The 22,370-nt window shown below is 37.8% G+C and overlaps 1 protein-coding gene and 1 non-coding gene across 3 annotated transcripts; one reads left to right on the plus strand and one right to left on the minus strand.

Moving 5' to 3' along the window:
- Positions 1-2,262: 2,262 nt before the first annotated feature.
- On the minus strand, positions 2,263-10,306 carry LOC109704232. 2 transcript variants are annotated; one of them, XM_020224998.1, is made up of 6 exons: positions 10,026-10,306; positions 9,748-9,936; positions 7,244-7,484; positions 3,265-3,311; positions 3,145-3,165; positions 2,277-2,557 (listed from the first exon to the last, which is right to left on the minus strand). In XM_020224998.1, the coding sequence occupies exons 3-6, from the start codon at positions 7,479-7,481 to the stop codon at positions 2,540-2,542; spliced, it is 324 nt and encodes a 107-aa protein (XP_020080587.1). In that variant the 5' UTR covers positions 7,482-7,484; positions 9,748-9,936; positions 10,026-10,306; the 3' UTR covers positions 2,277-2,539. The 2 variants fall into 2 exon arrangements, with proteins under 2 accessions (XP_020080588.1, XP_020080587.1); XM_020224999.1 differs by lacking the exons at positions 9,748-9,936; positions 10,026-10,306 and adding an exon at positions 7,608-7,789 and having other exon boundaries at positions 2,263-2,557.
- A 6,607-nt stretch (positions 10,307-16,913) lies between these two features.
- On the plus strand, positions 16,914-16,986 carry TRNAT-UGU. The gene has a single exon. It is a non-coding gene; the product is annotated as a tRNA-Thr (tRNA).
- The last annotated feature ends 5,384 nt before the right edge of the window (positions 16,987-22,370 follow it).

The following is a 22,370-nucleotide window of genomic DNA, read 5'->3' on the forward strand; positions in this document are numbered from 1 at the left end:
AGGGGCTCGGCGGAGGAAGCATCGGTGAGTGCTTGAGAGAGAGAGAGAGAGAGAGAGAGAAAGAAAAGAGATCTCAGAGATCTGAGATCTCTTTTTTTTTCTTTTCCTTCTTTCTTCTTTTTTTTTTTTTTTAGCCGAGAGAGAGAGCTTTGTTTTCTTCTTTCTTTTTTCTTCTTTTTTTTCTTTTTTTTTTTTGAACGGGAGAAAGAGATAATATATTTTTTTTACCTTTTCTTTTTTTTTTTTTTTTTGCGATCGACAGAATAGGGTAGAAATTTTTTTTTAGATTTCGCAGATTCAAAAACTCTCTCTTGTTTGATTTTTCGAGGGGTATTTATGGAGGTGGTTGTAACCAACCTGAGGGAGACGTGCGGATGGATCGTGGGATGCGGGTGGTTGTAAACAATTTGAGGGAAACGTGCGTATGAATCGTGGGATGGTTATGGGATCGTGGGTAATCGTGATAGGATTGTGGGATGATGGGTGGTGGGTATAGGTTGTTACGATAGTATCGTGGGATTGTGGGAGAGATTTTGGATGGTTGAGATGAGATTGTGGGGTATTTTGGACGGTTGTGATGAGATTATGAGATATTGGGTGGTTAGGATGGGATTGCGGGAATATTGCGGATTAGTCCTTTCCCTTTGATCATATTACATCTTAATAAAAATATTATATGATTAAGGTGGGGCATTTTGTAAATATATAAAAGGGAATAGACTAATATGCTATTTTATATTCCCGTACGTATTATTTTTTTGCAATCCGGTGCATGGGATATTTTCAAAATTTAAATTTTATCCATGCACCTGGTGCATAGATGATCTCATAAACCATCTCTATTTATTATTTTCTCTCTCCCCTTTTTTCTTTTTCTTCTTTTATTCCTCTCTCTTTTTTTATGCTTCAACAAGTCGTTTATGGGGCCATATTTAAAAATAAATATTTTTATACATTATACATATTCTTTCCTGTTAACATCTATAGTATCATAATTAAGAATTACAAAAAAGGAGAATGATATATAAGCGGGGACGCAACTAAAAATGGAACCACTCAGCGAGAGTCTCTATTAGGGCGTGCCGATGCCTTTACACCCGATCATTCCGCCGGCTCGCTCGGGTCCAGGGCTCTGAGGAAATAGTTTGAGAAGTGTTGACAACATACAACAAAGTTCCGTGGGTTCGACAACCGACCACAGGACTTTCCCACTACAGGTCTAAATTACGGCATAATTAGCAGAAATAGATAGATAGTAACAAGTTTAAGAATGCCACGCTAAATGCCTGAAACCAATTAAAATAATGCCTATGCAACAATAAGTACTCGATGAATGAATTGGCAAGGTCATGACTCAAGAAGCCCAATCTTAGGCTAGCGCCGTTAGGTTTCGCCCACAATAACTCACCACCAAATCTAAAATCGGGGGACTACTACAACACCAGACCGGGACGTTCTCTGGGAAGACTACTACACCCCAGCTAGATCAAACAACTACGGAGCACAATGCGATGGGGAGTTACCACCCTCGGAGTAGAGGACTATAAGGTGAGTATGATCCAATCCTTAACTATAAGGATGTCAAGTTCAGATCCATTTTCCAAACTATACAAAATTAAAGATTTAAGTGGCCCCGAGCATAGCAAATGTCGGCACTAAATAACGATTTTTCGGCGGCAACAATTTGTTGCCGCATGTCGCCGACTAAAGCCCGTCAGAGGTCTAAACTATTTCTGGTGGCCGACAATATTCGGCCCTGGCTAAAGTTTTACAATTAGCGGCGGCATTAACGGTCGCGCCATTAAAACCCTAGCCGAAAAGTTGTTGCGACCCAAACCGGAGTTATTTGGGGTTTGGCAACAATTTGTCGCCCCGATTAAAAGTTAGGATTAATTCATCCGGCGCGAATTGTCGCCCGCCGAAAATACTGTTTTATGGTGGCAACTGATTGTTCGCCAACCATTTTTGATGTTAAAATAATTTTTTTAAGAATAATTTTAGTAATAAGAATATTATTATTTAAGTTATAAATTGACTAAAATAGAAACTAATATAGTTATAAAAGAGAGCCAATTCTCTTAAAAATGACCAAAACTTTACAACAATACCACAGAATCACAAGTAGAAATCCTAAATTGTATCGATGATGTCTTCCCAGAAGATTATATGGCTAACGCCAAAGAAGATTTACAGGAAAGAGACGGATTGAAAAGAACTAATCATCAAACTAAGTAACTTAAATTGTCTCAAAAGAACTAATCATCAAACAAAGTAACTAATCATCAAACTAAGTAACAAATATTGAAAGCTTTCCAAACAAGTTTGGGACAACATAAGTAAGACTGAATCAAACTAAGTACCTTAAATTGTCTCACAAGAACTATGTTAGAGTATCATTGCATTGCCACCTAATACAATCACCCAACACAATCAAAAAACAAAACACAATAATAGTGTTTTCAAATGTAAAGTTTTCAAAATGTCTAAATTCTTAAACTTGATTCAATACTTCGCCAATGACCTGCCAAAATATTTCTTGTCACCACCTCTTATAAATCTGCAAATAAAAGTAAAGAAAAATTAGTTTTTCAATATTTGTTAATCCCTGAATTGATAACGGAAACAATATAAGAATAAAGAGGCCAAGAAAGTAGATAACAATGTTGGCTATGAACTATATAACAAACAGAAATCGACATTAATTCAGTTCATTTAACCAAATACTAAGTCATACAGTTTCCTACAATCACACAATACCTTTCGAAAACCAAAAACTTCGAGTAGCAGCAGCGCACGAGGATGAGACGAGAGAGGAGTTTTTGTAACTAAGTAACGGCGTAGCCCACCAGTACTAATAATTTGCTAAGTCTAAACCGCTAACAGGAAGCTGAACACAAAGAACTCAAAAGAGAAATAGGAAGCTGAAAAGGAAGCTGAAAATTGCATTCACAAACACAAAGAACTCAAAAGAGAAACACGAAGCTGAACAGTCCAAGACAAGTAATCTTAAAATAAAACAATGTAAAGCCTGAGACAAATTAAATATGAACGAAACAAAACCAAACGAAGCATATCCTTGATCTATGCATTCCAGAAGGCAACAACATGAAAATAAGCTTACTAGGATGTAGACAATATGCTTACCAGGATGTAGACATCTCGGCCCTACATGAGAAATAAAAAAACAAATCTAATTAGTTGTTGCTTTTGTAAAAATAAGCATTGAATCTGAAACTAAATTGAAGCATCGAATCTGCAACTTACCCAAAATAAAGCATCGAATCTGAAACACAGAACCAAAACCCAAAACCCTATATTCAACATTCAAACCAACCAGTTAGCATCCCAAACTAAATTGACTTTGACAAAGAAGGTAAAAGTAAGAAAATATGATGGCCAGCAGCAGGACAGTATAATTATCAAAATAGCATCCAACATAACAGTATAATTATCAAAAAGGACTAAAGGCATAAAGACAGTAAGCATCTCAACCCTGAAGACTCTTAAACATGCATTTGTTGATTCTAGGATAGGACATGAAACCAAGAGAGGTGGACTGCACAATTTCTGCCAAATCAGCAAAAAGTTTGCTAAGGCAACAAGTTTCATATCAACAAGATCTCAACATTGAACATCATTACATACTATAATGTATAAACTACCTGTAGCTAATGCTTAAGAAGTACAGAAACTCCACAAAACCCAAGAAAGGGACCTCAGGAAAAACCCAAGAAACAGCAAAAGAATGTCAAAAATCCTCAAGAAACAGCAACAGAATGTCGGAAAATAAAAAGGAGAAGGAGAAAACCCTTCGTATTGTCTGAACAGCAAATCAAATAACTAAATGCTTCAAAAAAGCTGACAACAGGTGAAAGTAGAATTACAAAGTTTGATCAAATAGTCAACAATACATCATAATACCATTCAAAATTGATCAAACCTTCATACATAATATACAATGTTTTAATACTTATGTAAAACAACTGATTACTATAAAAACTTAAGCAGGCAATGTAGTACTCTGAACTTGGCGAAATTGCGAAGTTCAAGAGTGGGGTTGGCAACTGGAGCGAACCCACAACTTTTAAAGGGTTGTAGGAGGGTTTTGGCAGGTTGTGTGAAGTGAGAAGACTGCCGGAAGGTCGAAAGTGCATTGCAAACTACCGGAAGGTTTATAATCTTTCACTAGTTTCATGTGTTAGTAATAGAATGGAGCATAAATTATGTTTCTTGTGGTTAGCTGATTTTGGGATGGTTTAAATTAACTTGATAGAAGTTATTTGCTGAGATTTTGCAATCCTAATCCCAGGTGAAGCTGAACCAAAGTTGTTGAAAGGCATAGTACCTAGTAGCTTCTTAATTGAATGATTTAGTTGGGACTTTATGCAGTTTTTTTTAACATAGCTCGCAGCAGGGATGCTTCGAACCGATTGATCTTGTTTGGCGGAGATTGGGAAGCTTTTAAAGGTTGGATTTGATGTTCCAACCTGAATCGAGATAGGGATTCAAGCATTAGCATAATACTAGGTAAGAATTTAGCTAGATAAGATGCTATATGTGTTATAGAAGTATTATTATTGATGCAGTTTTGGAGCATGTTTACAGCAGGTTTCTTAACACCTGGAGCTGCGTTTTGTGATGCTTGGAAGCTGAATTCAGTGAACTTCAATCAGTAAGAAGTGGAATTCCAATTTGGGAATTTATAGAAGTGAGGTTCTAACCTATGCTATGTAGTTATGTGAGGGTTCTAATGCCATTTCTGATGATTGATTGCAGCAGGTTCACAGCTGGTGTGAGACCTTTTGACTGGGATTTTGGTTGTCATTCAGGGTTAGAATTAGTGTATTCAAACCTAAAGTAAAGTGGAATTGATCTTGGATCAATATTAGGTGAGAATTGCGGCCTAAATGAAGTAATTATGTGAATTTTGTATACTTTAATGTGGAAATAAGAAGTAAGCTCCTAGCTGATTTTGAATTGCATGCTAGGGTGCTGGGAGACTTCGATTTACCTCTACTTGCTGGTTCAACAGGGTTTGACGTGTATTGGTGGGTTTGACCTCACTGGAAAAAGTGAATTTTTCCTATGTTCTTATTCTTGGTTTAGAATTAGATGTATATAAATATCTCATTAACAACATTACAAATGACATGTGGTTTTATAACCCAAAGGTTAGTGTATACTACCAGGGGACCTCTGCTTGCTGGTTCAAATGCTAGTGCAAAGCAGTTCATCAAGTGTTCTATATTAGTCTTAGTGAAATCTATATATCGCAGTAAACAAGTTGAATAGAAGAGGTCCCCTTCATAGCTGATTTCGCATTTGGATTTGTAGTAGGTCCCCTCCCTTTCTTCTTGGCTGCAACATAATGTAAAGCAAGGTGAATAGAAGATAATGAAGAGTGATGTACTTATGTAGTTTGTGCTAAATAGAAATATTGTTGTTTTTTTTACAGATTTAAACATGATAGATCTCCATTGCATATGCTAATTATATACCAATATTTAATTATATACCAATAATAGGTCCTCTTTTCTCTGTTTCGTTTCTGCTCGACTCAATGATTTCATGTTGTTCTATATGTTTTCTAAATTCTTGATGCCATTATTTTTCACTTTGCATGACCAAATATTGGCAAACCAAATTCAAGAGCAAAATAGCAAGGTTCCTGGACATATTTAACAACCATTCCTTACTTTATATCTATTGTCACAGATCTCGGCTGCTTAATTTGTTACTACTTCTATTGCAGGGAAGTCTTATTCATCAAGAAAACATGGAAGATTTTTGTTGCTACAGCTACCCTCAATGGTCACCCTAATGGCCCATTTGATTCAGAATTTATAATACTAATTAAAGTAATCCTTTGTATTTTATATTAATCATATTTAAGTCATTAGCATTCAGGTTAGGTAGTCGTAACAGATATTAGTGAAATAGTAAATTCATTGTAGATTCTTAAATAGTAGGAATTATTAGTACTTAACAATATCTTAATCTCAGTCAAGGAACAAGCCACACCAAATCACAACATTGTGAATCATATAATTAATGTACAACTTAATGAATGATTATAGTTATGATGTCAATCAGCTGTAACCAAACAACAAAAGTGAAAGCTGAAACATTAATTGGAAATGTCGCATGTCCATATCAAAAGACCAAGCAATAAAGCGAAACTAGAGCAAAACTTTTATAGACTAGCAGTGCAATTACTCATAAATTTATTCAAAGTTGAGAAATAACTTTGTTATGAATGGATACACAGTACATTAATTGAATTATTGTTATCCTTGGCATTAGATCATGACAATATGTAGAAAGATCATGAAGAACCTAAGGGTAGGTTATTACGTAATCCGAGTAGCCTAATTAATAAGCAATTACTCGATCTACTCAAGCACTCGTTTTGTATCTTTGCAATGGCTTTTCATTGCTTAAGCATCTTGATACAAAATCTCTCTCATTTTCATTTCCAAATAGTAGTAAGTTTTGAACAACCTTTGTCTGAGAAAGAAAATAAATAAACTTTAGCAAATCAAGTCGAGCTTGTTGTGCTTATACCTAAATGTTACAAAATATTCCTCAAAATGGAGAAATAATTATGAGATGTATGACTTCTACAAACCGAAGAGAAAGAAAGATCACCACACTGCAGTAGTATATCAACTGCATGCTAATGTCAACACAAGTTACTAATTAATCACAATTAGAGCCAAATAGAATATGGACTTGTTCACAAACTAACAACTCCTCAAGTTAGAGAATTACATATATATTTAAATATCCCATCCTCTATGAACTTGATCATACACCTAATTTCTCTAACCATATTACAAGATACAGAGTAAATGATACAAACGAAAACAAGGTAACTAAACTAATCTACCATTTGAACTTAGTTTAAAAAGGAAAAAAGACAAAAAAAAAACTTGCTGTTTAAGAAGACCACTATCAGGGGAACTAATTCAGCAGCCGTGAAGCACATGATATTCTATCAAACATCTGAATAATAATATAAATGAACAACGTGGAAGCACAATTGAAAACAACAACAACAACACACAGCACATAATGTAGGTGCATCTGCTGGCTGGCAGCAGCAGCTACTAGCTGCTAGCTGCACCAGCAGCAGACCTGCAGCTGGCTGGCAGCAGCATCACAGGATTTCTTTGCACATTTGCTAGTGGGAAAAGGTAAGGAAGTATTTAATTGATAATAAAACTTAAATCTTTAACAAAACCTGTAGTGTTAGTGTCTGGATTAGCAATAGTTGGAGATGACGACCGATTAGTTATAGTTGAAGGAATATGAGTGGATGCATCTGGATCTTCACTGAGAGGTGGAGTAGGTTCTGATTTTTTGGATTGTGATCTAAGCCATGGTTTTTCAGATCGACACTCCATAGTTCTTTGTGATGAAGTCGAGGCTCTATTAGACTTTTTAACTTGTACTATGGACTTCTTGCTTTCTCCCACCATTGCCTATCAACAATAGATAATTAATTATTTAAATAAACAAATATTATGAATTCAAAGCAAGCAAATCAAGTATTAGCAACAAATACACATAAAAATATAAGAGACAAACAAATAATAAATTATTACCTAAGAGCAAGGTGGCTCAAGTTTTATTCGCAAAGGAATCATTGTCATCATCATTATAGTTTAAGAGGTCCTTTTCGTTTGTTTCTACATTGATATTGAGCTCACTTACATCAAATACAATCTCTTCTACATTAGCTCTAGCTGTTAAATATAAAATTATATAAACATCGTTCTCTAACAGCTTAAGCTTTTAGAGTACAACGGTTGTTTCACATGGTATCAGAGCAGGAGGTCCTGAGTTCGAGTCACGCCAGGCTCCTAGCATATTAATTTCCTCCCATTTAATTCAAACCCACATCATGGGCCGACTAAAAAGTCTCGAGCCCAGACGTGAGGGGGAGTGTTAAATATAAAATTATATAAACATCGTTCTCTAACAGCTTAAGCTTTTAGAGTACAACGGTTGTTTCACACTAGCCAACTCAACATTACATAAATCATTGTGATCTTCATCACCATCAATTCTATAGGAATCACCTATGTTCTCATTTTCTTGAATTGGTGTTGATGTTGACTCTTCTTGATCATTTGCACTTCTTTCTATTGTAGGCACATCATAAAGGTCTCGAGGTTGTGTCTTGACAACAACTAACCATTTAGGATCTCTTATGTCTTTGGCATAATATACTTGTTGAGCTTGTGATGCCAAGATATATAGATCAGTTGTATTAGTGGCCAATTCACGATCGAGATTAACTAAGAAAAACCCATTTTCATCCTCCTTATATCCCTGGCCACAATTGTACACATCCCACCAATGACATTTAAATAAAGCCTTCGTTGACGCCAAAGCTTGTAGAGAGCTGAGGCCAGATTGGCCCAAAGCTTGCTATAGAGAAGGCGTAGCTCTGCGCCTGTAAATCTATGCAATTTTTATTAAGATTTCGCCGAAACGAAATAATTCAAGTTGCCAATGCCAACCTTGTAAACCAATCAGCAACAGAAGAGTGACGGTTATACTCAGGAGGTAAAAAGCTGAAATTTCTGCACGTAGTTCACGCCTTAAACAAAAGAGTCACACAAAAGAGGAACAAAAAAGCGCCACCAGAAAAGATGATAAAAGGCGCAAATTGTGTGAGCAAGTGTCCCAACCATCACAAACTCATCATAAAGAAAAAACACAATCAACCAATTATAATCCGATCACATAGAACTGTAAGAGCAGGATTTTGGAAACAAATTCTAAAGTTTCATTCTCTTTTTCTCCGTAAGTTGGCCCCGAGCTTGTGAACACTGGATCAATTCACACATTTAAGCGTGATCTCAAAACGGCAAAACAAGTAGCAATAGCTCCTCAAAGAAATTACCATGTGAGCACACCTCAAAACACTAAATACTACGAAAAAATGAATCAGATTAATCTTTATCGGATTCAATCCACCGTGATTTAGCTAACACACTTCGATTTCCCAGAATAAACTACAAATTTACACCGGATTGAATGCAGAAGCAATATAAAAACCCCCCAAAAAATACAAAAAGCAAAATAAAAACAAAAACTTCAAATGCATGAATAGAGATCCATCGCGATAACCATGACATTGAAAAAATCACATACTTTGCAGGCAATAGCAAAAGGGTAAATTAATGGATATATATATATATATATATATATATTATCATGATTTACTACTTAGTTTGGGTTAATTTTCATATAAAATACTCTAGTATTTTATAAAAAAAATGCTATTTCAAAAGCAGCTGAAACAACAGCAGGAACAAAAACAGAGTCCTACTGGTATAAATTGATTTATCTATCTCCAGCTTCTGCTATAACATGGGCCAATCCTAGCATTATAAATGTATTAATCAGATCACGCGAACCCACAAACCTGATATGAATATGATGAAATTCCACGATTCGATCTTAAAAAACTGGTTATATCACATTCTAACATGGATTGCCTTTTGAACCTGATAGAAATCGCTGCGGTATTCTGCTATATACAAGACATGGATTTGAAGAATCAAACCCTTATTTTAACTTTTATTCTCGACAAAAATTTAAAACAAAATGAAAGGCCCAAAGATCCAACCTAACACTCCCACTTAAATGATGATGATAACCATTTAATGTGGGAAGGAGAATAATAGCAGAAAACAAGAGATGAAACAAAGAAGATGGAAACAAGGATCTTACCTTTCTACCTCTAGATTTCAATGAGAAAGCTAGAGTGATTCACAACTTCAATTTATATTTCTGTGCAAGGCAATCGCATGCGGAAGTCGAGACACCACCTCAAGCTGAAGCTCGATATCAAGCTGGTTTGAAGCTTCAGTGGAGACAGTTTTACGAAATGTTGAATCGAATTGTCGACGAGAACTTTTCCTGCGGTGGAGATTACGGTTTATCCCATCACCGATCGTCTGTTCACGACCGATATCAAGGATGAGCGATCTAGGGTTTGTGGCACGCACCTTTGAAGATGAGCTTCTGGCCGCGGGGGAGAATGTTGGTGATGGGGGATTAGGGTTTTGAGGCCAACCTCAAAGGCGGTTCCACCTGCGGGTTTGGCTAGAAGGCGGGTACCAATGACTTCTAGCCGCAGGGGAGGACGAGGCGGCGCGCGTTTGCCCACGGCGAAGCAGCTGTGGAAGCCCCTCGTGGGGGCGCTGGAACCTCAAAGGCGCAGCTGTGGAAGCTCTCGAGAACACAACAGTGGCGAGGCGGAGGGGACGAAGATGGGTAACCTGTTGAGAGAGAAAGAGTAGATAGGCAATGTAAAATTTTATTTACAGCTGTAATTTCATTAAATTTTTTTTTATATGTAAAAAGACAATAAAGTCTCTAGAGCTTATGTAATAGATGTTAAACAAGTGAGGGTAAAATTGTCATTCTGAAGGGATGGGTTGGTGAGTGGTGAAAAAAAGGGAGGGAAGTTCTGGTGCGCTTCATAAGGATATATCGCGGCGACATATTGTCGCCGCTATATTTTCCGTTTCAGTGGTGACTACTAGATGTCGCCACCATTTTCTATGCAATGGCGGCGACAAATAAATGTCGCCACCATTTTATATATATTGGCGGCGACAAATAAATGTCGCCAGCATTTTCTATGCATTGGCGGCGACAAATAAATGTTGCCACCATTTTCTATGCATTGGCGGCGACAATGCCTGTCGCCACCAAAAAGTCGCCACTAAAAACTACTTTTGTTGTAGTGTTCCTTAACTATAAGGAAACAATGCACATATGACCCTTAACTCTGAGGTTGAAATTGTCATAATGTTACTATCACACCTTTACTTGCATTCTTTTCTTTCACTAGTGTCATATACACTGTTATGTTCTTGTACACATGCCACGCTTGTTTTCTAAGTGTTCCAATTTTAGCATTCTCCACTCATCAATATCACTTTCTACTTCTATGTCAAGATGTCACATTTGTTTACTGAGTCCACTAAGTTCTTATCACTTGTCATGCATAAATAGGGTTTATAAAATTCTCACATTCTTGCTAGTAATTCACATGCATTTGTACTCACAACATGCAATGAAATGCTCACATATAATCCTACTATGCAAATTTTTATGGTTAATACACATATGCTCAAATATGGACTCTTTAGACATAAAAGAAATTCTGAGAGTCTTTCGGTAGTGCACCACCCATCCTTAGTATGGTTGTAGAAGGATGCTACGGTTCAATTTCTTGAGAATTTTTTGAAGCCTTACTTCCCTCGCCTGCGGCAAAACGAAGCTAAATTAGGCTTTTTCTCAATAATTTCATCTAGACCTTTTCGTAATGTCAAACGGAGTTGTCCCACACGTCGGGAATACCCCTAATTAGATTTCCAAGAGGTCAATTTACCTCAAAAACAACCGGAGCCAAAAGCCCCAAAATCCATGCCCTGACAATGCCATATAGGGTTTTCTCCTACATTGATCTCATTCCTAAGCAAAAACTAGCTTAGAATCAACTAGGAAGCATTCTAACATCATCACTAAGCCTTTCCAAGCATTCCTAGGGCATCTACTTTAAACCTTAGGTGTTCACCATTAGAGCACCTTAGAAAAACCATGGTTTCATGGTGAACAAAGCTCAACAAAGCTTCTAAACATGAGAGAAGCTCAAAACTCTAAGTTATATAGTGGAAATCCAAACCCTAGATGAGCTTTTACCCTAAACTCACCTTAGCCAAAAGCTATCCCCAAGTCCACCTTGATGGAGAGCTTCTACACCTTCAAAACCTTCAAAAATCTCCTCCAAGCCTGCTTTTCCTTCTCATCCAAGCTCTACGGCAAGATCTCTAGAGAGAGAAAGAGAGAAATGAAAGGGAGAGAGTGGAGGGGTGTTTGCTGTGAAGGAGAGGAGTGTTGGGTTTATTATAGTGTGCAACAATTACAACTAGGCCCTCCAAATATTTGTATTTGCAACAGATCAATTCCTTGCTGCCAGACCAAAGTGTACCAATACACGGGACTCTGTCACCGGTAACACGATTACGCAGAGCCAAACCCGAAAGCAAATTCCTCGAATTTTACCAAAGTGTACCGGTACACACTACGGGTGTACCGGTACATTTCTGCGAAAACTCAAACCCGAGAGCAAACTCTTCTCGGTCTGTAGAGCTGTACCGGTGACAACTCGATGGTTGTACCGGTACACTTTGCCCAGAATGCTGGTTTTGCACCGTTTTCGATTCTATTTTGCGCCGATCAATGCTAAAACCTTTTTAACACCTCTTAAACTCATTTTTTCCCCTTCCAACATTGTTGGAATGCTAAATGCAACTTGCCCAACTATTTCTTTCGCATTGTTCACTTTTAAATCACGCCGAGGAATGTTAAAACTTCTTTCACTTCTCGGACCGAATGACTTCCAACATGTGGAATATCGATCGCACTTATCAATCCGTTTCTCCGACACTTTAACCAATTGCTAAAGTTCGAATAAGCGTTATGAGCATTTCGATACGTACACTTTAATTTCATAATTTTTTCCCAATAAACTTATTAAAAGAATACTTACGCTTCATTCTCATGACTAATAATAAGGTTAATCAAAATATTTTCAAAAAAAAGCTAACTTTGGAAATTTTTCCAAAAAGCTAGACCATGAACCACATTCCTCATTTATGCTCGGCTCATTGTTTCTATAAAAAGGCAACCATCATGCTCCAAATTCCCTCGACATGTGCCGGCGCCCCTTTTCTTCTACCTTCGCTCTCTCCACCCGTCCACCTCACACCTATATGCACCATGCCCATGCTTCTCATCTTCCAAATGATGGGAAGCAAAAAGTCAATTTTATCTTTTTTTTGCTATTTTCTCCTTTGTTTTAACTGACTTTATATTAATTTTTAGTATTTTTCTAGAAATAAAACGAGCAAAATTTGCACACACAATCACTCAAAAGCAGAAAATAGGTTATCATATCTGCACCCGAAGATTCCATCTGTCTGAGAACCGCAAGAAAGCAAAAAGAGCATAAAGGACTTTTGCTGACGATAGGAAAAAATCTACCTGTTGACTTCCTATACAATAATTTAAATAAATAAATGAATAAATTTATAAACAGTATATTTATACTATTTTAGAATAAAGTAATACAAGAGGAAAAAACTATAATTTTCTCTAATAGACCATAAACTTAATAAGAATTATGAAATCTCTCATCTTCTGACAATAAAAACATAATTAAAATATTTCAAAAGAAGCAATTTGGAAAATTTTTTTCCAAAAAGGCTAGACAATGATGATACTTTCCTCATTTTTTGGCATCTTATTCTATAAAAAGCACCTATCAAATCCTCATCCCTCGTCGCCTCGCTTGCCTCAATCCATCGCCACTCGTATCGAGGGCCGCAACCTTCCTCTTTCCACTCGATTCTCTCCCACTCCCCCTCCCACTCCACCATCACATGGAGCAGCTCATGGCTCTCATTTCCAATGTGAATATAAAGTTTTCTTTTTTTTTGCATTATTTTTTTCTTTTATATGTTATATAGATTTATAGTATTTTACTAATTTTTTTATAAGAAAATTGAGCAAAAGTAGTGGAAACGTACCTCAGTTCAAGCTGAACAGCTAAGCTAGATATTATAGCACTCTGGAGATTTCCATCTGCTAAGAACGCCAGCGAAAAGCGCTATAAAGACTTCTGTTCAGCAGTAGGAAAATCTAAACCGCATGATTTACACATAATTTAGTAATAATAATAAAAATTATAATTTAGTAATAGTAATATTTATTACTGTTACTGTTGTTAGATATAAAGGAGTAAAGAGAGAAAAAATTATTATTTTTTCTTAATTAATCCATAAACTTTTGTTAACGAGGGGAGATTGTAATATACGAAAAATTTCGGGTTGCGATGCTAACTTTGATCTAAAAGATTAAAGTGAAGTTTGAATTGGACGTGCATCATTCCAGAGTGTTTCTAGACGTGTGGGAATGATTTATGGAGGTAATTGAGTATTCGGGCACAAATCGAGTGCGAAATGAACTTGAAAGGGGATTTTCGGATTATAACGCTAATTTTGATCTACGCGATCAAAGTGAGGTATGAATGTTAATTGTAATACCTCCGAATTATTTTGGAATCGCGATGATAGTTAATGGCAAATTTCGGAGATGCTTGGATGTAAAAATGTCGGATTTTTGATTACATTGCTAATTTTGACCAAATTGATCAAAATAATGCCAAAATAAAATTACTTTGCTTCCAAGCTTACTTGGTAGCTTCGGCATAATGTTTAGCATGTTTTGGAAGTGTTTGAGTGGACTCGGAGTGAACTAGACGTGCAAAAAGGGCTACAATTGCTGCTGCCAGGCTGCTGATTAGTGCAGGGATTGAATTGTAAACCTGCAGGGACTGAATTGTAAATTGCTGGACTGCAATGTAATTTTAGCCTTTTGAGGGGTTAAGTTGCAGATTTTTGAGCTTATCTCAACCCCAGCCACTCCCTGCAGCTGCCCACGTATCCAGCCTCTCTCCCTCTCCTTTCTTTTCATTTCTTTCTCCTTCTCCTTCTCTCTAACCCTAGGTGAAGCTTAATAGAGAAGGTTGATTTGGAGTTGGATCTTTTTGGTGTGTTGAGCTGAAAAGAGAAGACTTGAGCTGAAATAGAACCGGGGGGAGCTTCGAATTTAGGTAAGAACTTGTAGTGGCTGATAGGGAATTTGGTGGAGTAGATTTCAGAATTGGGGCTTCTTGCTGTTGGAGCTGAAAGGAGGGCTTTTGGTGCAGAAAATCTGCTAGTGACGCATTCAGCTTGAAGATTGGAAAGCTAGCTTGGAATTGATTGCGTGGAAACCTAATAGAGGGTGAACGGACGCGTTGGAAAGCTCTGATTGGTGTTCCGACGAGCCGACGACACGCTAATGAGGAAAATCTCATTTTAGCTTCGTTTGTCGCGAGCGAGGATCGCATGGTTCATAAATCGCGGGAAGTGGATTTCTCGCATTCCGGCATCATTTAAAGGTGGGTGGTGCTTTCCGAAGTTATTGAATGACCTATTATGTTTATGTCACTTTTCTTGAGCATACATGAATTGTATATGTTTAGTAGTATTCATGCATTATAGGGTCGAGCTTGATGTGTGATTAATTATGACATATGGTCGAATTGTATGCTTGGAAGCATAATTACATGTGAACAGTGAATAGTAAACATAGAACCCTATAGATGTATGAACTTGTGTTGGACTATGAAATAGTTGACAAAGTGACATTATGAATAGATTGCATGAGTGGCACCCAGTGTTGTGAATGTTACACAAAGTCAATGAGCTTGTATAATATGTGGCATTAGAACTAGATGAATTGATTAGCATCTAGAGTTGGACATGTAAATCTAGCATAAAGAGCTAGTTAAAGTGTGGCATTGTCAGTATATCCTCTAAGTGAGGATTGGATCATACTTACATAATTTGTTTTGAGCTTGGCGGTGGTCGCTCCACCCAAGCAGTGCACTCCGGAGTTGTCACATGATGGGCTAACGTACTTGCCTAAGGACTAACGTACTTGTCCAGCAGACGGTCCCTCGGGTGGTTCGAGTCCCCCGATTTAGAGGGATTTTGGGTTTTGAGTTTCGGGTTAACAAGTGTTAACCAGTTTGATTGGGTAATGATTATTAGTAGCATGCATGCATAAATTCCATATGTGATATACTGTCTCTTTCAGCTTGGTACAGGTATTGTAGTAATTACATGTTACAGCTGGTTACTATCTACTTTCTTTTCTTGCCTAAATATGCCTGAATAAATCTAGTTGGTGAGTCGGCGAGATCGGCAGCCAAACCCACTGGGAACGTTCAGTAGTTCTCACCCCACTAACCATACAGGTTCTAGCTCGTGCGGGGTGATCGAGAATCATGGTATGGGCAGCATTCCATAAATAGTGGACATCCATTGAGTATAGTTGTACCTTATTTATTTCATCTGTTTATAGTTGATGAAAGCAAATATAAATTATTCATTTCAGAGATGATAATATATATATTGGAAGAATGAATGTAATAATTATGTAAGCTTTGTATTTGATTTAAAGTAATCAAGATACAATATATGAATGCTTTAGTTAGTTTACTTTCACTTGCTTGTGTTGCTTGCCCTCGTGCAAGCCATGTATATTGAAATTTTTTCTGGGCATTTCTTTATACATGTTTGTTGTTGTTGTTGAGCCTTGGGCGAACAGAGAAGGTTCTATTCATTCGGCGTCTATGTACGGGCCCAAACCGGCCAAATTGGTGGGTCGGGGCGTGACATTAGTAATAGTAATATTTATTATTGTTGTTAGATATAAAGGAGTAAAGAGAGAAAAAATTATTATTTTCTCTTAATTAGCCCATAAACTTATATAAAGATTATTAACCTCTCTCATTCTTCCTGACTAATAAAAATAAGGTTAGATTAAAAATATTTTCAAAAGAAAGCTAGTTTGGAAATTTTTTTTCCAAGAAGGCTAGACGATGAATGCGACATTTTCTCATTTATGCTGGCTTCTTGTTTCTTATAAAAAGCACCTCATCATGGTCTCCAATCCCTCGTCCCTCGCTTGGCCTCCAATCCCTCGGCCCTCGCTGCCGGGCCGCTCCTTCCCCTTTCTACTCGCTTCTCTCCCACCTCCCACGTCACATCTCTTCATGGCACCATTCTCATGCTTCTCATCTTCCAATGGTGGAAGTAAAAAATAAAAAAGGTCAATGTTTTTTTTTTTGCTATTTCTTTTTTTCTTCTCTTTTGTTTTTACAAACTCTTATTATTTATTTTTACTATTTTTCTATGAAGATAAAACCGAGCAAAGGAGGGCTGCGACACACTCCTATATAATATTTCTTACGCTATTTTTCTCTTATGCGAGCCCGCTTAGCTCAAAGGTTAGAGCATCGCATTTGTAATGCGATGGTCATCGGTTCGACTCCGATAGCCGGCTTTTTCTCTATCTATTTTTTCGAGATTGATAATCTCTCCTTTTCTTCAAATGAAATCCAGTTTCTTACCTCATACGGCTCATAAATCAATTCTTTTTGTGTCCTATCTTAATCTACCCTATGCTAACTGAATTTGATTTCTCATAAATCTATCCCATTTTTTCTTGGGTTAACTAGAAGAAGTAAATTACATAAGTTTCAAACCCTAATTTTGATCAATAATCAGAATCAGTTTGATCTTTTTCTCCCACCTTCAGAAGAATGAAGCATAGGTATCCCCGCAATATCGTTAGAATTTTCTGAAACGTAACTATCTCGGTTTCACATATGGAATTCTATAAGATGTTCTATTTTTCCATAGAACTGTATTCGCTCAAGAAAGATTCTAGAAGATGTTAATCTTAAATAAGAAGATTGTTTACGAAGAAAAACGAATACAAATTCGCATTTAGATACATAAGATATATAGGAACCAAAATAGTCTTTTATTTTCTTTTGAAAAAAACGTAAATTGACTTCTTCGGAGTAATGAGACTATTCCAATTATGATATTCGTGGAGAAAGAATCGCAATAAATGCAAGGAGCTGAGGTAACTATTCAATCAAATGATATTGAGCAAGTTTCCCATCTCTTTCTTGAGAAACAAGTGGGGTATTTCTTTGCAAAATTGTGCTCAATTTCATATGTGGCAATTCCGCCAAGATCTCTTCGTTAATTGGGGGAAGAATCGGCACGAACTGGATTTTTTGAGGAATGTATCGAGAGAGAATTTGATTTGGTTAGCCGAACAACTGAGGGCTGAGATTTTACAGCACTCCGTAGATTCCATCTGGCTGAGAATGCAAGAAGGCGAAAGGCTGGTTCGCGAGAGGAAAAATCTACGCTGTGATTTTCTTCTATTATAATTTAGTAATAATAATACTTATAACTGTTAAAAGAGAAAAAAATATTTTTTTCTCTTAATTAGCCCATAAACTTATATAAAGATTATTAACCTCTTTTATTCTTTCTGACTAATAAAAATAAGATTAGATTAGGAATATTTTTTCAAAACAAAGCTAGTTTGGAATTTTTTTTTTCCAAGAAGGCTAGATCATGAATGCGACATTTCCTCATTTATGTTGGCATCTTGTTTCTTATAAAAAACACCTCATCATGACCTCCAATCCCTCGGATCGCCCTCCCTCTTTCTACTCGCTTCTCTCCCACCTCCCATCGCCCTTTCTCTTTCTACTCGCTTCTCTCCTACCTCCCAGCTCACACCTCATCATGGCTCCATACTCCTGCTTCTTATCTTCTTATAAAAAGGACCTCATCATGGCCTCCAATCTCTCGTCCCTCGTTTGGCCTCCAATCCCTCGGCCCTCGCTGCCGGGTCGCCCCTTCCTCTTTTAACTCGCTTCTCTCTGCTTCTCATCTTCTAATGGTAGAAGTAAAAAAGGTTATTTTTTTTTTGCTATTTCTTTTTTTCATTTCTTTTGTTTTTACAGACTCTTATTATTTATTCTCTATTTTAATCAATTTCGAATAAATTCAAATAAATATTATAATTACATGCACTAATTTAATTTTTCTATGGTGATTTGAAAACATAATAAATTTCTAAAGCAATCTACTCTTCTATATTTAAAATTATGTAATTATATTAATTATAATTATTTGTTATATTATAAAATTGAAATTATATTGTTATATCTATATTTATAATCATATCTTTGTATATTAATTTTATCTCTATTCTCATACATTGAATTACATTTCATACAATATTCAAGGACAAAATTGTTATTTTACTTAACTTTTGTCCATCAAATACCTTATTTCAATATAAACATCTAAATACTATCAGGAATATTCTCAATAACAAATAAATAACATTCAAATGCAAATTTGTGGTTGTTATAGACTTATAGTTAATACCGGGATATCCTCTATTCTCGAGAACAACAAAAAATATTAACAAAATATACATCTGTTGCGTGCCTAATGTCCCGACCCTTGACCCGGTCAATAATTCTCCTCGGGAAGAACGTCGGGGTGTGAGACGGCTGCGGAGTATGACTCTCGAAGTATGCGCCCACAGAGGATCAAGCGATTAGGCCGATGAGGGATCGAATCAGCCGGGTTCGAAAACCTCCGCAGTAAATTCACTTCGGTAGGATGAGCCGAATATGCGGGGAAAGTCGAAAATTAAGCCAGGAGATGAGCCGAATGGCTAGCACAACACAAAGTCTGGTCGGCTCGAATAGCCGAACGTGACTTTCTATTGAATAGGGAATGGCAGAGTACAAGAACAGGGGAGTGATGCCCGTGGGGCAGACAGACTCCAAGTATATTCTACAAGGGAGTGATGCCCGTAGGGCAGACAGACTCCAAGTATATTTTAGAAGGGAGTGATGCCCATGGGGCAGACAGACTCCAAAGATCTAAGTTACAAGAACTACTCCTAGGAAAGCAGTAAATGCGGAAAAGAAAAAGATTACATTTAGACTACTCCTAGAAAAGCAATAAAATGCAGAGGAAATAAGGGTGGTCTTTTATGCGCAGGGGCGAAGACCCTTATTGCAGGCTCCAAAGTTACTATTTATATCCCACATTATTAGTTGGTTGAAAGTAGTTGGGGGAAGTGGATGTAACCATGATCGTGGAAGTTATACTAACTTCTCATGGAAGTTATGCTAACTTCTCATGGAAGTTACGCCCCAATCTTTAACCGTTCCCGCCTTCTTGTCCTTTAGGCGCCTTATTGCCGACTCCTGGTGTACCACGTGTCCTTATTGGCTCATACGTGGGTTAGGTCGGCTCAATTTTGGTATCAACAATGCCCCCCCAATAGTTTTTCGAATGAACATTCGGATGACTATTGGTGCCAAATCGACTGTTCAAAAGCACAGCCGAGACCCAAGCTTTAGTTTCGCTGGTCTTGGTCGGCTTTAGGAAAACGGCGCTTTATCATCCCAGCCACATATATCTCGGCTTCATCAGCCGATTCTTTACTTTTATTCGATTAGTTCGGCCCTTCTTGAACCGAATGCTTTTCTATCAAGAAATTCTTCTTAAAGGAAGTGGCTATATCTCGGCTTCATCAGCCGATTCTTCACTTTCACTCGATTGGCTCGGCTCTTCTTAAACCGACTGTTTTTCTAGCAAGGATTTCTCCTTGCCTTTGCTTTGGTTTTTATATCGGCTCAATTGCAGCCGATCGTCCTCACTTTTTTTTTTTCTGAAATTGCTCGTATTGGGCAACTCGAACACCTAGATCAAATAGGTTAGAAAAATACTTATCTTCAAAATGGTCTTTTATCTTAAAATGTAGACCATTTAACGCCATTTTGGCGAACTCTGATTCCGGTATTCTCATAAAGCACCGGGTTTTGGCTATTTTGAAACGGTCCAAATACTCTTCGACCGTTTCACCTAACATTTGTCGGTATAAAGCCAAATCGGCGATCGATAATTGTGGCTCTGATCTATAGAATCGCTCATGAAATTTTCTTTCCAATTCGTCCAAATCTTGGACGGAATTGGCTGATAAACTTGTATACCAAGTAAACGCCGTTTTAGTTAACGACGTATTAAATAATTGAAGTTTCAAAAATGAGTCAGCGGCCGCTTCTCTACATTGGGCCGTGAACCGGGCTATATGCTCGACCGTATTCTCGGTCTCATCGCCCGAGAACTTGTCGAACTTCGGCATTTTTCAGTTTGCCGGATACGGATGCTCTGTATCTATGTTTGCTGGATACGAGGATTGAAAAATAGGCCGCATAGCTGGCCTAGCCCCTACTCCGAAGGTATTCCGAATGACTTCCTTAATCTGAGCATACAGCGGAGCTTGTGCTTGAGCCGAATTTGGCCCTTGAGGAACTCCAGAATTCTGTATTCCAGGGTTCGCTCCTTGTATGTCATTAGGGGCCTGCCCCCCAGCTCTAGCCCCTATATCTTGGGGGTGGTATGCTGCCATCGGCGGAGGTGGTGGCAATCCCCATGTAATTTCCGGCTGTTGACCGGTATTGACGACGACCGGTCTGTAAGCCGCTTGGAATGGTGCCCCCTGGTATTGGGCCTGTCCATTTACCGGTGTCGCAGGATTTTGCAGCACTGGTGTCATCATAGGCCTTTGTAAGCCTGTCATTGGTTGCTCATTTCGAGTCAATAATTGCTCTATTCGTGCAATATTTTCATTATAGGCCGTGATAGCGGCCAGCACCGCGTCTAGTCGAGCGGTACTTTGATGGATATTTTAATCTAAAGTTTGCAGGACTCGGCTCATCTGGCCGAGTGCCTGAGTTAGACTCGGCTTTTGATGAGCCGACTGTCCACTAGTTTCTCCTTCAACTGGCAAAACTGATTGACATTCGCCAGCATTGTCCGAATCACTAGGTTGATCACTCCCAGAATTTCTAGGAACAATCCTATTACGTAGATTCATGGCGTTATCATCAGCCATAATTTATATAAAATATAAATTTACCTAAAAACGTGTCCCACAGGGCGTGCCAAAAAAATTGTTTAGTGCCTAATGTCCCGACCCTTGACCCGGTCAATAATTCTCCTCGGGAAGAACGTCGGGGTGCGAGACGGCAGCGGAGTATGACCCTCGAAGTATGCGCCCACAGAGGATCAAGCGATTAGGCCAATGAGGGATCGAATCAGCCGGGTTCGAAAACTTCCGCAGTAAATTCGCTTCGGCAGGATGAGCCGAATATGCGGGAAAAGTCGAAAATTAAGCCGGGAGATGAGCCGAATGGCTAGCACAACACAAAATCTGGTCAGCTCAAATAGCCGAACGTGACTTTCTATTGAATAGGGAATGGCAGAGTACAAGAACAGGGGAGTGATGCCCGTGGGGCAGACAGACTACAAATATATTTTAGAAGGGAGTGATACCTATGGGGCAGATAGACTCCAAAGATCTAAGTTACAAGAACTACTCCTAGGAAAGCAGTAAATGCGGAAAAGAAAAAGATTACATTTAGACTACTCCTAGAAAAGCAATAAAATGTAGAGGAAATAAGGGTGGTCTTTTATGCGCAGGGGCGAAGACCCTTATTGCAGGCTTCAAAGTTACTATTTATAGCCCACATTATTAGTTGGTTGAAAGTAGTTGGGGGGGGAGTGGTTGTAACCATGATCGTGGAAGTTATACTAACTCCTCATGGAAGTTACGCCCCAATCTTCAACTGTTCCCGCCTTTTTGTCCTTTAGGCGCCTTATTGCCGACTCCTGGTGCACCACGTGTCCTTATTGGCTTATACGTGGGTTAGGTCGGCTCAATTTTGGTATCAACAACATCAATTATAAATTATAGAGTGTGTGCAAAAGGGTTTTTTTTTTTATTTTTAACATTAAAAATTGCCTTCAATAAGAAACCTATTGGAAGTT

The sequence above is a fragment of the Ananas comosus genome, unplaced genomic scaffold (genome assembly GCF_001540865.1).
Source record: "Ananas comosus cultivar F153 unplaced genomic scaffold, ASM154086v1, whole genome shotgun sequence".
In the NCBI taxonomy this organism is placed as follows: Eukaryota; Viridiplantae; Streptophyta; class Magnoliopsida; order Poales; family Bromeliaceae; genus Ananas; species Ananas comosus.